The sequence below is a fragment of the Hyperolius riggenbachi genome, chromosome 4, assembly GCF_040937935.1.
Source record: "Hyperolius riggenbachi isolate aHypRig1 chromosome 4, aHypRig1.pri, whole genome shotgun sequence".
Taxonomy (NCBI): Eukaryota; Metazoa; Chordata; class Amphibia; order Anura; family Hyperoliidae; genus Hyperolius; species Hyperolius riggenbachi.
Window position 1 is genome coordinate 260710852 of NC_090649.1, and position 13210 is coordinate 260724061.

Here is a 13210-nt window from a genome sequence, read left to right on the forward strand (position 1 = left end):
TCGCAATCGCTCGCAAAACGACTGACATCGCAATCGCTCGCAAAACGACTGACTTCGCAATCGGCCGCAAAACGACTGACTTCGCAATCGGCCGCAAAACGACTGACTTCGCAATCGGCCGCAAAATGACCGACTTTGCAATCGCAAACAAAACGATCAACATTGCAATTGCAAGCAAAACGACCGACATCGCAACCGCCCGCAAATTGAATGACATCGCAATCCTCCGCAACCCCCCGCGACTGACAACGCAATCACCCGCAGAGCTCCCCCCACCCCAACTGACAGCGACATCGCACGCAACCCAGACATGATCGCTCCCCGCTGAGTGCCTTATACACACGATGCGTTTTCCCGCTCGATCCGCGGGTCGATTAGATTATTTCCAACATGCTCGAATCGGATTTCGATCGTTCCTGCCGTCGATTTGGCATAATTAACATGTTGGAAATAATCGAATCGATCCCGATTGACCCGCGGATCGAGCGGGAAAACGCATCTTGTGTACCGAGCATAAGACCAGAGACTGGTAGGAGTGTCTGAGGGCTGGGACTTGGGAGGGCTAATGTATAATTAATCAGGAAGCAGGGTAAGGGATGATATGACATCACAATTGGCTTCAGACAAGACAGACAAACATGGAACCTGCCATGAGCTGTCAGGAGCATCATTCTCTGCATATACTACATAAAAATTCTGTGAAATCCAAACGTGGACAGTGAAATGCATATGTAATGTAAGTACAGCCAGTAATTAGCTACTGATATATGTGTTTTTTGTCTCCGAGACCCTATACCTAACAGCTCCTCTTTAACCAGCAGTAGACACCTACCTATTGTTCTGTACGTGACCTGCAGCCCTTCCAGAGGCTTGTAATTGCCAGTTTTAGGCAGTGTTTACAAACAAAAGAAATAGCATGTGATAGGCTCAGATAAGCAGAGTCTGTGACTCATACAGAGCTTGCAAGGGGCCTGGAGAGGGTGTGTATAGCTTCTATCCAATCACAAGCAGAGCTGCACATTCCAGCCTGAGTGCCTGAGCCCGACAGAGGAAAGAAGATTAGATCATATAAGAGATAATATAGCCACTGTGCAACTAGGAAAGGCTGCAGTTAGACAGAGCACATTAGAACATGTATAGCAACTTATAGGATAGAAGAAATAAGGCTGAAAATGTTGTTACAGAGTCTCTTTAAGTTGGAAATCCATTTTACTTTCAGTTAACTAATCGCTTAAAGAGTAACTGTCAGGCAAAAACAAGTAATTTTTATCTATGTTCCCCTGTGTTAAACAGTGTGGAAGGAAGCCAAATATCAATACTGAAGTAAAAAAACTCTCTTACTTTATTGTGGGCTGAATAGCAGCCTTCCTTATCTCCAGGCTGTTTAGGAGGCCGCATCAGACTGAAAAAGCCGCAGTCAGCCTGCAAAGCATTATGGGAAGGTCTTACTTCCTCTCTACTGCCCTCCCTGCACCACCCCTTCATTTCCCTATCCAGCCCTACTGCAGCCTCATTGGCTGGTCCCTCTCGACTCCTTCCCTCCCCATCCAGACACCCTGAGTGACAGCTGCAGGCTGCCCGACATACCCCCCCCCCCACGAGTGACACCCGCGATCGTCGGCAAATCCCCCCCCCCGCGAGTGACGCCCGCGATCGTCGGCACCCCCCCCTCCCCGCGAGTGACACCCACGATCGTCGCCACCTCCCCCCCGTGACACCCGTGATCGTCGGCACCAACCCACCCCCCCCCCCCCTCGAGTGACACCGGCAAAACGATCGCCCGCAAACCGACCGACATCGCAATCGCCCGCAAACCGACCGACATCGCAATCGCCCGCAAAACGACCGACATCACAATCACTTGCAGACCGACATCGCAATCGCCCGCAAAACGACAGACATCGCAATCACCTGCAAACCGACAGACATCGCAATCGCCCGCAAAACGACCGACATCGCCATCAACTGCAAACCGACCGACATTGCAATCGCCCGCAAAACGACCGACATCACAATCACCTGCAGACCGACATCACAATCGCCCGCAAAACAACCGACATCGCCATCACCTGCAAACCGACCGACATCGCAATCGCAAGCAAAACGACCGACATCGCAATCGCAAGCAAAACGACCGACATCGCAATCGCAAGCAAAACGACCGACATCGCAATCAAAACGACCGACATCGCAATCGCAAGCAAAACGACCGATATCGCAATCGCCCGCAAAACGACCGACATCGCAATCGCTCGCAAAATGACCGGCATCGCAATCGCTTGCAAAACGACCGACATCGCAATCGCAAGCAAAGCGACTGACATCGCAATCGCAAGCAAAATGACCGACATCGCAATCGCAAGCAAAACGATCGACATCGCAATCGCTCGCAAAACGATCGACAGCGCAATCGCTCGCAAAACGACTGACTTCGCAATCGGCCGCAAGACGACTGACTTCGCAATCGGCCGCAAAACGACTGACTTCGCAATCGGCCGCAAAACGACTGACTTCGCAATCGGCCGCAAAACGACTGACTTCGCAATCGGCCGCAAAATGACCGACTTTGCAATCGCAAACAAAACGACCAACATTGCAATTGCAAGCAAAACGACCGACATCGCAACCGCCCGCAAATTGAATGACATCGCAATCCTCCGCAACCCCCCGCGACTGACAACGCAATCGCCCGCACAGCTCCCCCCACCCCAACTGACAGCGACATCGCACGCAACCCAGACATGATCGCTCCCCGCTGAGTGCCTAATACACACGATGCGTTTTCCCGCTCGATCCGCGAGTCGATTAGATTATTTCCAACATGCTCGAATCGGATTTCGATCGTTCCTGCCGTCGATTTGGCATAATTAACATGTTGGAAATAATCGAATCGATCCCGATTGACCCGCGGATCGAGCGGGAAAACGCATCTTGTGCACCGAGCATAAGACCAGAGACTGGTAGGAGTGTCTGAGGGCTGGGACTTGGGAAGGCTAATGTATAATTAATCAGGAAGCAGGGTAAGGGAGGATATGACATCACAATTGGCTTCAGACAAGACAGACAAACATGGAACCTGCCATGAGCTGTCAGGAGCATCATTCTCTCCATATACTACATAAAAATTCTGTGAAATCCAAACGTGGACAGTGAAATGCATATGTAATGTAAGTACAGCCAGTATTTAGCTACTGATATATGTGTTTTTTGTCTCCGAGACCCTATACCTAACAGCTCCTCTTTAACCAGCAGTAGACACCTACCTATTGTTCTGTACGTGACCTGCAGCCCTTCCAGAGGCCCTTTCTTAGTCAGGTATGGTTTTACATATTTTAATATGTCTCCTGAGTATTCCAGGCACTTTGACACCATGGCAGACTTTTCTGACAAGGTATGGAGGCCACTAAACGCGACGCCAGAAGCCTGAGAGAGGAAGACACACAGAGATAGAAAGTAAAAATGTACAGGAAAGGTTTATATCTTTATGTAAATAGAATGCTGAACACATTCAAATTTATTACTAAATAAAAGGCAATACAACTAAGCAGAGAAAAATGTAAAAGCCAAACACTATTTATGTCGGTTCTATCTTTAAAACGTGTTACCTTGAAGAACTGCAGAAGTGCACTTTTTGGCTCTTGCTTGTAACTCGCTGGTTCTATCTGTGCCTTCACTAATATACTTTCCACTTCCCGAAACTTGAATACTAGCCGGGTCAACTCTCCAAGCTGTGCTGCTAGTACTGAAGCTGATGACAGGAAACATCTAAATATACACTTGTACTAAACAGAATCATTCAAAAGTTTTTTGTTTTTTTTTATAGCCCTTTAAAACATTCTTACATTTTTACTATTCTTTCTCTTAAAGAGAACCCGAGGTGGGTTTGAAGAATATTATCTGCATACAGAGGCTGGATCTGCCTATACAGCCCAGCCTCTGTTGCTATCCCAAACCTCCCTAAGGTCCCCCTGCACTCTGCAATCCCTCCATAAATCACAGCCACGCTGCTGACAAGCAGCTTGTCAGAGCTGGCTGTGTTTATCTCTATAGTGTCAGTCTGCTGCTCTCCCCGCCTCCTGCAGAACTCCAGTCCCCGCCTGCATCCCTTCCTTCCCTGCTGATTGGAGGGAAGGGTCGGGGGCAGGGACTGGAGCTCTGCAGGAGGCGGGGGAGCAGCCGAGACTGACACTAAAGATGCCAACACAGCCCACTGTGATTTATGTCTGATTGCAGAGTGCAGGGGGACCTTAGTGGGGTTTAGGATAGCAACAGAGGCTGAGCTGTATAGGCAGATCCAGCCTCTGTATGCAGATAACATTCTTCAAACCCACCTCGGGTTCTCTTTAATCAGAGGTCAGTTTTTGTACTGGCAACTAGGGTATGTGTATATGTGTGCATATATACACATATATGTATACACACACGTTTACGCGAGTGTGTCAAAGTCTGCTTAAAGGAAAACTTAAGTCAAAAAAAAAAAATGACATTTACTCACCTGGGGCATCCCTCAGCACCCCGAAGCTGGATGGTGCCCTCGCAGCCCCGCTCCGATCGTCCTGTCCCCGCCGGCGGCTACTTCCGGTTCGGCGACAGCCGCCGACAGGCTGGGAACGCGGCTGATTTTCCGCGTTCCCAGCCGCTGCTATCACCCTCTATGCTGCTATAGCGTCTATATATACGCTATAGCAGCATAGAGGGTGATAGCAGCGTCTGGGAACGCGGAAAATCAGCCGCGTTCCCAGCCTGTCGGCGGCTGTCACCGAACCGGAAGTAGCCGCCGGCGGGGACAGGACGATCGGAGCGGGGCTGCGAGGGCACCATCCAGCTTCGGGGTGCTGAGGGATGCCCCAGGTGAGTAAATGTCATTTTTTTAATTTGACTTAAGTTTTCCTTTAAACTAGTACCACACAAATAATTAAAATGTTTCCATGTTTTTATTGAACACACAATGTAAACATTCACCGTGCAGGTGGCAAAAGTATGTGAACCCCTTGACTAATGAGATCTCCAAGAGCTAATTGGAGGGAGGTGTCTGTCAGCTGGTGTCCAATCAATGAGAATGGAGTTGTTGGTTACAGCTGCCCTGCCCTATAATAATAATAATAAAAAAAAAACCACACGCCAGTTTTGGGTTTGCTTTTCCCAAGAAGTATTGCCTGATGTGAATGATGCCTCGCACAAAAGAGCTCTCAGAAGACCTACAATTACGAATTGTGGTCTTGCATGAAGCAGAAAAGTTATCAAAGTATCTCCAAAAGCTTTGCAGTGCAATGGCAATTTGTGTACCGAGGCATGCGCTACCATGTACATCTGGGGCAGCACTAATTGCGCAACACTCTGCTGGCGCTCGGATCAGTAATATTTCCAACCCCATAGAGACACATGTTGAACTTTTCATATGTTTCATGCACTCACAAACCACCTTCAGTCAAACAGGCATTTATGAGCTCGGATAAGTTATCCGTGAAAGTCATGCTGTTCTAACAGCTGTCCAAGCTCTACAGAAAGACTAATTTAGAGCCTTGGATTCTTAACCCTTACAATGAGAAGAAAAATGAATACAGTAGTTCTATGTAGACTAGTGACTGTACACACGTGTATCTTATCATATTACAACCAGTGACTGAAACCTTAAAGCCTCCAGGCTAAATTATCTGCAATAATAATACTTCAAGTACATGAAAATACAAAGCTTATAATTTAGCTGCTGGTAAGTCACCCACCAATAACTTACTTGATTCAGTTTCTGCTCGAACTGTAACCCCTACTGGCTGATCAACATAAATCTGCAATACACATCGAATCCAAGCTCTGATTGACAAAGCCTGATAAGCTGAATGTCCAATTCCATTGAGAGCATCTGTCAATACACTTAGGTATAAAAGGGGAGAGAGAGGAAAAAACAAACAAACAGAACTATAATTTCACTATAAATATCAAGCAATTACTGTGCAAAATAAATCAACAAAACTACAGCTTCATATTATAAAGCAAACAGCAGTGTGCAAAAACTAACTCTCACCACTGCTCTCTTGCAATATAAACCCAACTGCGTCTATCGTGTTCACTTCTATCTTTACAGGCTAAATAATTACTTAATGAGCATTACAGTAGCTTAATTTTTCCTAGCTGTGATGACATAAATGGTTGAGTGTGTTATCTTTCAAAGCTGTCAGCACTTTACATACATTACAGCAGCAGTGGAAATGAGTGCCCCTCCAGCTCTTCTGCAACTTTAAGGCTCTGCATGTCTCACCAGCATCTGCCTGGTGCGATTTGCTGGGGCTTGTAACAGCTGAAGATGAAGTTAGCTTATTCCTTCATTAGAATTTACACAAATGTATTCATTCCTGAGAATAGAATAATCTATTATACCTGAACTCTGCCAGCCAGTATCCTTCCACACTTACATGCACCAGCTCATTCCAGCAAATCCCCCAAAATAAGCGTGTCCAGATACCACTAGTCTGGGCATACCTTTCTGCACATATCATGTAGTTTGTATTCTCATCTATGAATATGTATAGGTTGGAAGAAGGTCATGTGAGGCAGGAGGCGTGCCAGGGAATCGGTTCCCATTATCCTGGGGACTTGTTACAGCTCATTGGATAACTTTTTATTTTTTTATTGAAAATGCAAATATGCAAAGTTGTACAGTTTTAAGAAACAAACTGCATATGAGATCCAATAGCTTACAACACGCTGCAGGTAAGATGTATGGGTATAATGTATGAAAGTGCGCTTAACTGGCTCTAAGTAGTTGGAACAAACTGCCACAAGTGCAAAGGATGCTGTAGATTCCTTTAAAAACAGCTTCTGTGTGCTCCTGAAGCAAAATATGTAGGGCATTTAAATGTATAAAGCCACACAGAACATTGACTCAGTTATCTGACTGGCATAAGTCAGGAATGTTTTGTTTTCCTGTTAAACAATATTAAATTACACATTTCAGGGGTTTTGTCATGCTCTGGATCAACAGTGGGTAATTTTCAGTTTGACATTCTTTCAACTTTAACAGATCCACTTCAAACAAGCCTGCACTTTAAGTGTACCAGAGCTCTCTAAAACTAAAAGATTTATACATACCTGGTGCTTCCTACAGCCCCCATCCGCTTGGATCGCTCCCATGCCGCTGTCCTCCGATGTCTCCATCGCCGGTACTGGGTTCCCCGCAATTTCATCAAGTCGGCTCCAGTCTACGCAGGAGAAGTGCACTCTTTGCGTATCTCTCCAGCAGCTGCTGGAGAGATACGTAGAGGGCACACTTCTTACGTCAGACAGGCTCCGACTAGCGGAAGTGTGGGGACCTGGTACCTGGAGCTGCAGACATCGGAGGAAAGCGGTGTGGAAGCGATCCAAGCGGATGGGGGCTGTAGGAAGCACCAGGTATGTATAAATCTTTTTTTTTTTATAGTGAGCTCCGAGTCCCTTTAAGTATGCTTCCACTTTGTAGGTTAATGTAGGCTATTGTTCAGGCACAGGCACACAGCATGTATCTAGTCAAACTAAATGGTTAATCCTATGGGAAATGGAATTGTAAGAGCAGTTGTATAGTTATTCAAGGGAACATTAAAGTATTTGTAACCAATTAAAAAAAGAAAAAGAAACTTGAAATAGTTTGAAAAAGAAAAATATAGTAGATTACCATGCGGAGTCCAACATGACTGATTTCTCATGCATTCATTGTGACTAAGGTTGTTTGGAGCATTTAATGTCAAAAACGTGCAAAAACTATTGCATATTTTCCTAATGTGTGCAATATTTAGTATGTCACACTTAGCATGGAAAGGGCTATACCCATAGGACTAGGGAAGGGCAATAGTTTCCCTATTGCATTTATTGAACAAAATCTCACCTGTTTGCAAGCAGGTGGCTCAGATAGCGAGACACCAGCTGTGGTGTGACCATGTCATCCCAACCAAAGAGCTGCATCATTGACACAAATGGTTGAGGCTGAAGCTCAGTGAGGGCACAGCTAGGCATGTCCAGAGCCAGAAGTGTGTAGCCTGATCAAAATAATAGCCAAGTTAATACATGCTCTATATTACAACAGTCAATTTAGAGAAATTCACTTTAATACAATTGCAATCGGTGCATGTAAAGGATACACAGTATAGAAGATCTGTTCAGACTAGTGGAAAGGAGCTCAGACCTGCTGCTGTATCAGCTAGTTGTGAGGGTGGTGTCTGTGAAAGTCTTGAGTTCTTCAAGAACGGGAAAAAATTTCTCCAGAGAGCAGCAGCAACAGCTAGATGGCGCTCTTTTGCCACCGAGGAAGCTTGTTCATGGCTGCCTGCATTCCCATGTCCTTGTGCTGTGCGGCTGTGAATGTTTCTGAAAGAGAATACATATCCTTATGATGCACTTCTCAAATCAAACTGACTGTTTACATTGAAAAGGATTTATGTATATCAATGCAATATTTTTTCAAAAAAGCCATCTTTGGTATACGCACGGAAAGTCCTGAGGAATCATCAGAGACATTATAAAAAGCAAAAGGGTGCAGGTGTTCAGTAGTTTGAAAAGATGATCACGTTAAAAAGAAAATGAGATGCAATGGGCAGTGCTACCTGCATGACAAGCAATAAAACGCATCCCAAAATTTCAGTTCAGAGTTAGGCTCGGTTCACACTGTCCCCAAAAAAGTTCCGTATGGCTGAACCATACGGTTCAGCCATACGGAACATTTTTGGGGCAGTGCGTTTCCCATCCCCCAACAGATGCAAATAGATTCTATGTGAATTAATATGATCTGTCCACACTAACAGAACACGCGGATTAAAAAAAAACAAAAAACCTGATGCCCAATGTAAAAACTGATTGTTTGATAGACCATTTTTCACCCGGATCAGTTTTTGATTCGTGCAGTGTGAACCGAGCCTAAGATACATTAAATTGTTTTTAACATAATACTTGCTTCTGATTAGAAGGTCCCTTATAGATGGGCTGATGTATGGAGTAATCTGCCACCGACTTAGTGAAGCCAAGCACTGACGTACACTATATTCAATAAGTAGTCAGGCCCCTTCACTTTTACATATGCTGTAGCCTTGTGCTTCCTTACTTTAAATTTTTTTCTACCTCAAGCGCTCGATACTCTATGCCAACTAAGTACATTTTGAACTTATGCCTTTTTCAGAACGGAGGCTGAAATTGCACGAATGTCTGCTGCCTACAAGGATTATTGAAGTGCAATTAAAATGCAGCTGAATGGCAGCATTTGTACCAGCGCCGTGTGTCAAGTGCTGATACGCTGCATCCGAATGGCGCTCGTGGACAGGATGCTGAACTGCCTGGCAATTTCTTATCACTACCTCACTCTCCCACAGCACGACTCTGCCACAGTGACAACTCCGGATGGTCATTCCTACTGGTAAGTACCAACTATCAGAGTGCAGGGTATAAGTACGCAACCCACCGATATACAGTGTGGAAAGGGATAGACACTGCAGGAGAAGAGGGTATCTAAGCATTGTAGGGTTTCATGTTGGAGTTGATTTTACTGTGGATTAGATATTGAAGATATTGTACTTTGGCAGTGATAAATCTGAAGCCTTATGGAGTATAAAGAAACAAGCTTTTACATAGTTATAGTTATTTGGGTTGAAAAAAAAAAAAAGACATGCATCCATCGAGTTCAACCAGAAAAAAAAAAGGTATAACACTAGTCTGCACCATCACATATTCCTGTTGATCCAGAGGAAGGCGAAAAAATCTTTAAAAGGCATGGTTCAATTAGCCCCAAACGGAAAAAAAACCTTTCCCAACTCCAGATGGCAATCAGATAAAATTCCTGGATCAACACAACCGGGAATTATTTAGTAATTATAACTATGGATGTCTTTCACCGCAAGGAAAGCATCTAAGCCTCACTTAAACACAGTTATGGAATTTGTCATAGCTACTTCCTGTGGTAATACATTCCACATTTTAATCACTCTTAGGCTGCATTTCCACTTGTGCGGTGCGAATCGCCGCGGTAAAAATTTGCATGCGGGTCTAGGCGAATTTTCATGCGAATTCGCATGGATGACGATGTATGCGAATTTAACCATGACAGTGCTGGTGTGCTTTTCCATTGTTTCTATGCAAATTTGCATGCGAATTTGCATGAAAATTCGCATACACAAACCTCATGCGAATTTCCTATTAAATACATTGTATACGATTCGCATAGCGGTATGCGGTATGCGAATTCTGATGGCTCTGCCATGCGAATTTTTTCTGCACAGAAAAACGCAAAGAAATCCTGACAAGTGGAAACAGTCCCATTCACTTGTATTGCTATGCGAATTTGCATGCAAAAACGCATGCGAATTCGCGATAGTGGAAATGGGCCTTTACTGTAAAAAACCTTTTCCTAAAAAAATGGCTAAAACCTTTTTTCCTCGATGCACAGATGATGTCCCATAGTCCTTTGCACAATCCCAGGTTCATCTGCAAAGGTTTATATTGCCCTCTGATGTATTTATGCATGTTAATTAGATCTCCTCTAAAGGTGCCTTTTCACCAGAATAAATAAGCCCAGTGTATTTAACCTTTCCTGGTAAGTAAGACCTTCCATCCATCTAACCAATTTTGTTGCCCGTATCTTCACCTGCTCTAAAACTGCAATATCCTTCCTGTAATGTGGTGCCCAGAACTGAATTCCATATTACAGATGTGAACTTAGTAGAGAGTTAAACAAGGCCAGCATTATGCTAAAAAAAATTTTTAAACATTCTTTGCAAATTCAGTGAATCTCTGACAGATTGGATGGAAAAAAGACAGCGCTCAACTGGAAATTTAAATGACTAGAAGCCAAATCAGCCTGAAGCTCCCAATCGATCAGGATGTCTATGTCCAGTCAACTGCATCAGCTACAGGTGGACTCCAAATAATATGAAAAAGCAGAAATGGTTTCATGATATGCGCATACTGAGCTGTATCTGAATGGCCTGCAACTGAGCATTGACATGCAAAAACCAATAACCAGTTGGAATCCCTTTCCATTACGCTTCACACAGTTATAGGTTACCAGTGATTGCTAAACATTTCTGGTGTTCTTGGCAAATGTTTTGAAACCTGGCTTGAATCACTTTCTAGTCCTATTAGTATTTCACATAAACACGGATAGAACAATAAAACAAATGTATAATGCAGCAGACCCATATTACTACATCTCTGAAACATTGTTACATGATGCGATCTATTGGCAGGATTTTATAATAAAATGAATTGGGAAACCAACAGTCCTGCATTACTGTACTTATTTCTGGCTAAATTTAGCCCCGTTCCTCAAAAGAAAGGACATTTGTTAAAAGTCACAATAAAACTCCTTTTCCCAAGTATTTAAAGAGGAACTCCAGTGAAAATAATTTAATATAAAAAGGTGCTTAATTTTTACAATAATTATGTATACATGATATAGTCAGAGTTTGCTCATTGTAAAATCTTTCCTCTCCTAGATTCACATTCTGACATGTATTACATGGTGACATTGTTACTGTGGGCAGATTATGTAGCTGTTGTGGCTTTAACAGACAGCTATAAACAGCCATTTCCTGTGTGTGTCATTGTTACATTGTGGCAGTTTGCCCAGAGTACCGTACGGTACCAGAGCCTCTTGTGGGAGGGGTTTCAGCACAAAATCAGTCATACAGCGCCCCCTGATGGTCTGTTTGTGAAAATCATTATATTTTTCATGTAAAAGTGGGTATCAGCTACTGATTGGGATAAAGTTCAATTCTTGGTCGGAGTTTCTCTTTAAAAAAGGGTGAACCTAAATAACCAGAGAAAAACAATTCAGCTCGCTGTGTCCCCTTCAGCAGGATGCGCCAAGATTTCCTAATGCCTTTTACAAAATGATATTACATGAGTGCGGCCACATCTTTGTTAGTATAGTAAGGACAAACGCTGCAGCCATACAAAGCATCTCCCTTCTGCAGACAATGTGGCATGAATTCAATAATACACTCAATTTTCTTTGATTCTTCTAGTACCGTGCTTGCTACTTAATCTAATTTGGAAGTTGTGACTTTCTAGAGGTTTAATAGAGATATGTCTGCAGGGAATCAATGTTCCCTGAAAAGGGGGGAGGGGAAAAAAGGCATTAACAAATTTGTCTGGCAGAGCCAGATTCAAAGCATTACTGCGGTAGGCTGATGAACTAAATAACATGCTTATTAAAAACAATCTGAAGGAACGCGCCATCATTGCTGTTTCCATTTATCTTTTGGTCAACCCAATTCTGTGCGTACATTCAAATTATTACATTACTTGTATTAAATTGTATGAACAGCCTTGTAAAGTCAGAGCCTGGATATGCACATGATAATGGTACATAATGGGGAGGCAATGACATACTATTGCAGGTAAGGTGTTAGGCCAGTGCCTGCTCTCATTCAAGTTTCCCACTAGTCTTCATAGCTGAATAAAAAGGCTTTCCGTTCTTCCTATGCATTAAATACAGAGAAGCTTTCCATAACATAACAGTTTATGAAGGCAGGCAAATATCACTTCAATTTACTAAGCGTTAGAGAACCCTGAAAGTCAAAGAGAGCCAAGCAAACATGTACAGGGCTCCTTTAAAAATGGTATTGTTAAGTGGCAATATATTGCAATCTTCTCCTGTATAATACGAGAACACAGTATTGACAGGCTGCTGAAGTTGTATGCAGGACCTGCGGTAAAAAACGAATAAAATTAAGATTACCTACATTACTGTACTTTATTATGTTTGCACTGCAGGTGATGCACGTACAAGCTCTGGTCCAAAATTAACTACTTACCTAAAGAGAGGGAAGCCTCAGGATCTTATTGAGATCTATTCTAATGTCCCCCGTCGCTGAGCGCGGCTCCCCTGAATATTAGTGACAATGCATAGTCGCTAATCTCATCTGGGTCGCACAGCTCTTTTCTCTCTATCATGGCAGCGCGAGCACACCCACGCATGCGCAGTAAGCTGGAGGCTCCAGTGCTACTGCGCATGCATGTTCGTGTGTCTACTGAGCAGCCACGCTGCAAGAGAAGGAGCGCGGCACCGATCTGGAAGGGAGCCACACTCAGCGACAGGGACAATTGAGTAGAGAGGGAAGATCCTGAGCGTAGCAATCACCCCCTACGACCTCTCCCACCACAGGGGGTCCCTCCTTCTCACTCTCCCCAACTGCAGCCAATTAGCAAATAAACCTCCCCATTCACTAAAAATAAAACGTCCCCGCCACCTCCT

General features: G+C 44.0%; 1 protein-coding gene across 2 annotated transcripts in view; it reads right to left on the reverse strand.

The window, feature by feature from the left end:
• The window catches only part of MMS22L (MMS22 like, DNA repair protein), a 129726-nt gene that overhangs the window by 28550 nt on the left and 87966 nt on the right, over window positions 1-13210 (reverse strand). Inside the window, exons 14-18 of one of the 2 annotated variants that reach the window (XM_068231208.1) lie at window positions 8153-8334; window positions 7856-8006; window positions 5735-5916; window positions 3606-3748; window positions 3264-3423 (exon numbers count right to left, since the gene is read on the reverse strand). In XM_068231208.1, coding sequence (XP_068087309.1) covers window positions 3264-3423; window positions 3606-3748; window positions 5735-5916; window positions 7856-8006; window positions 8153-8334 — 818 coding nt within the window. The remainder of the gene's footprint in view (window positions 1-3263; window positions 3424-3605; window positions 3749-5734; window positions 5917-7855; window positions 8007-8152; window positions 8335-13210) is intronic. The other variant, XM_068231209.1, reaches the window with a different exon arrangement.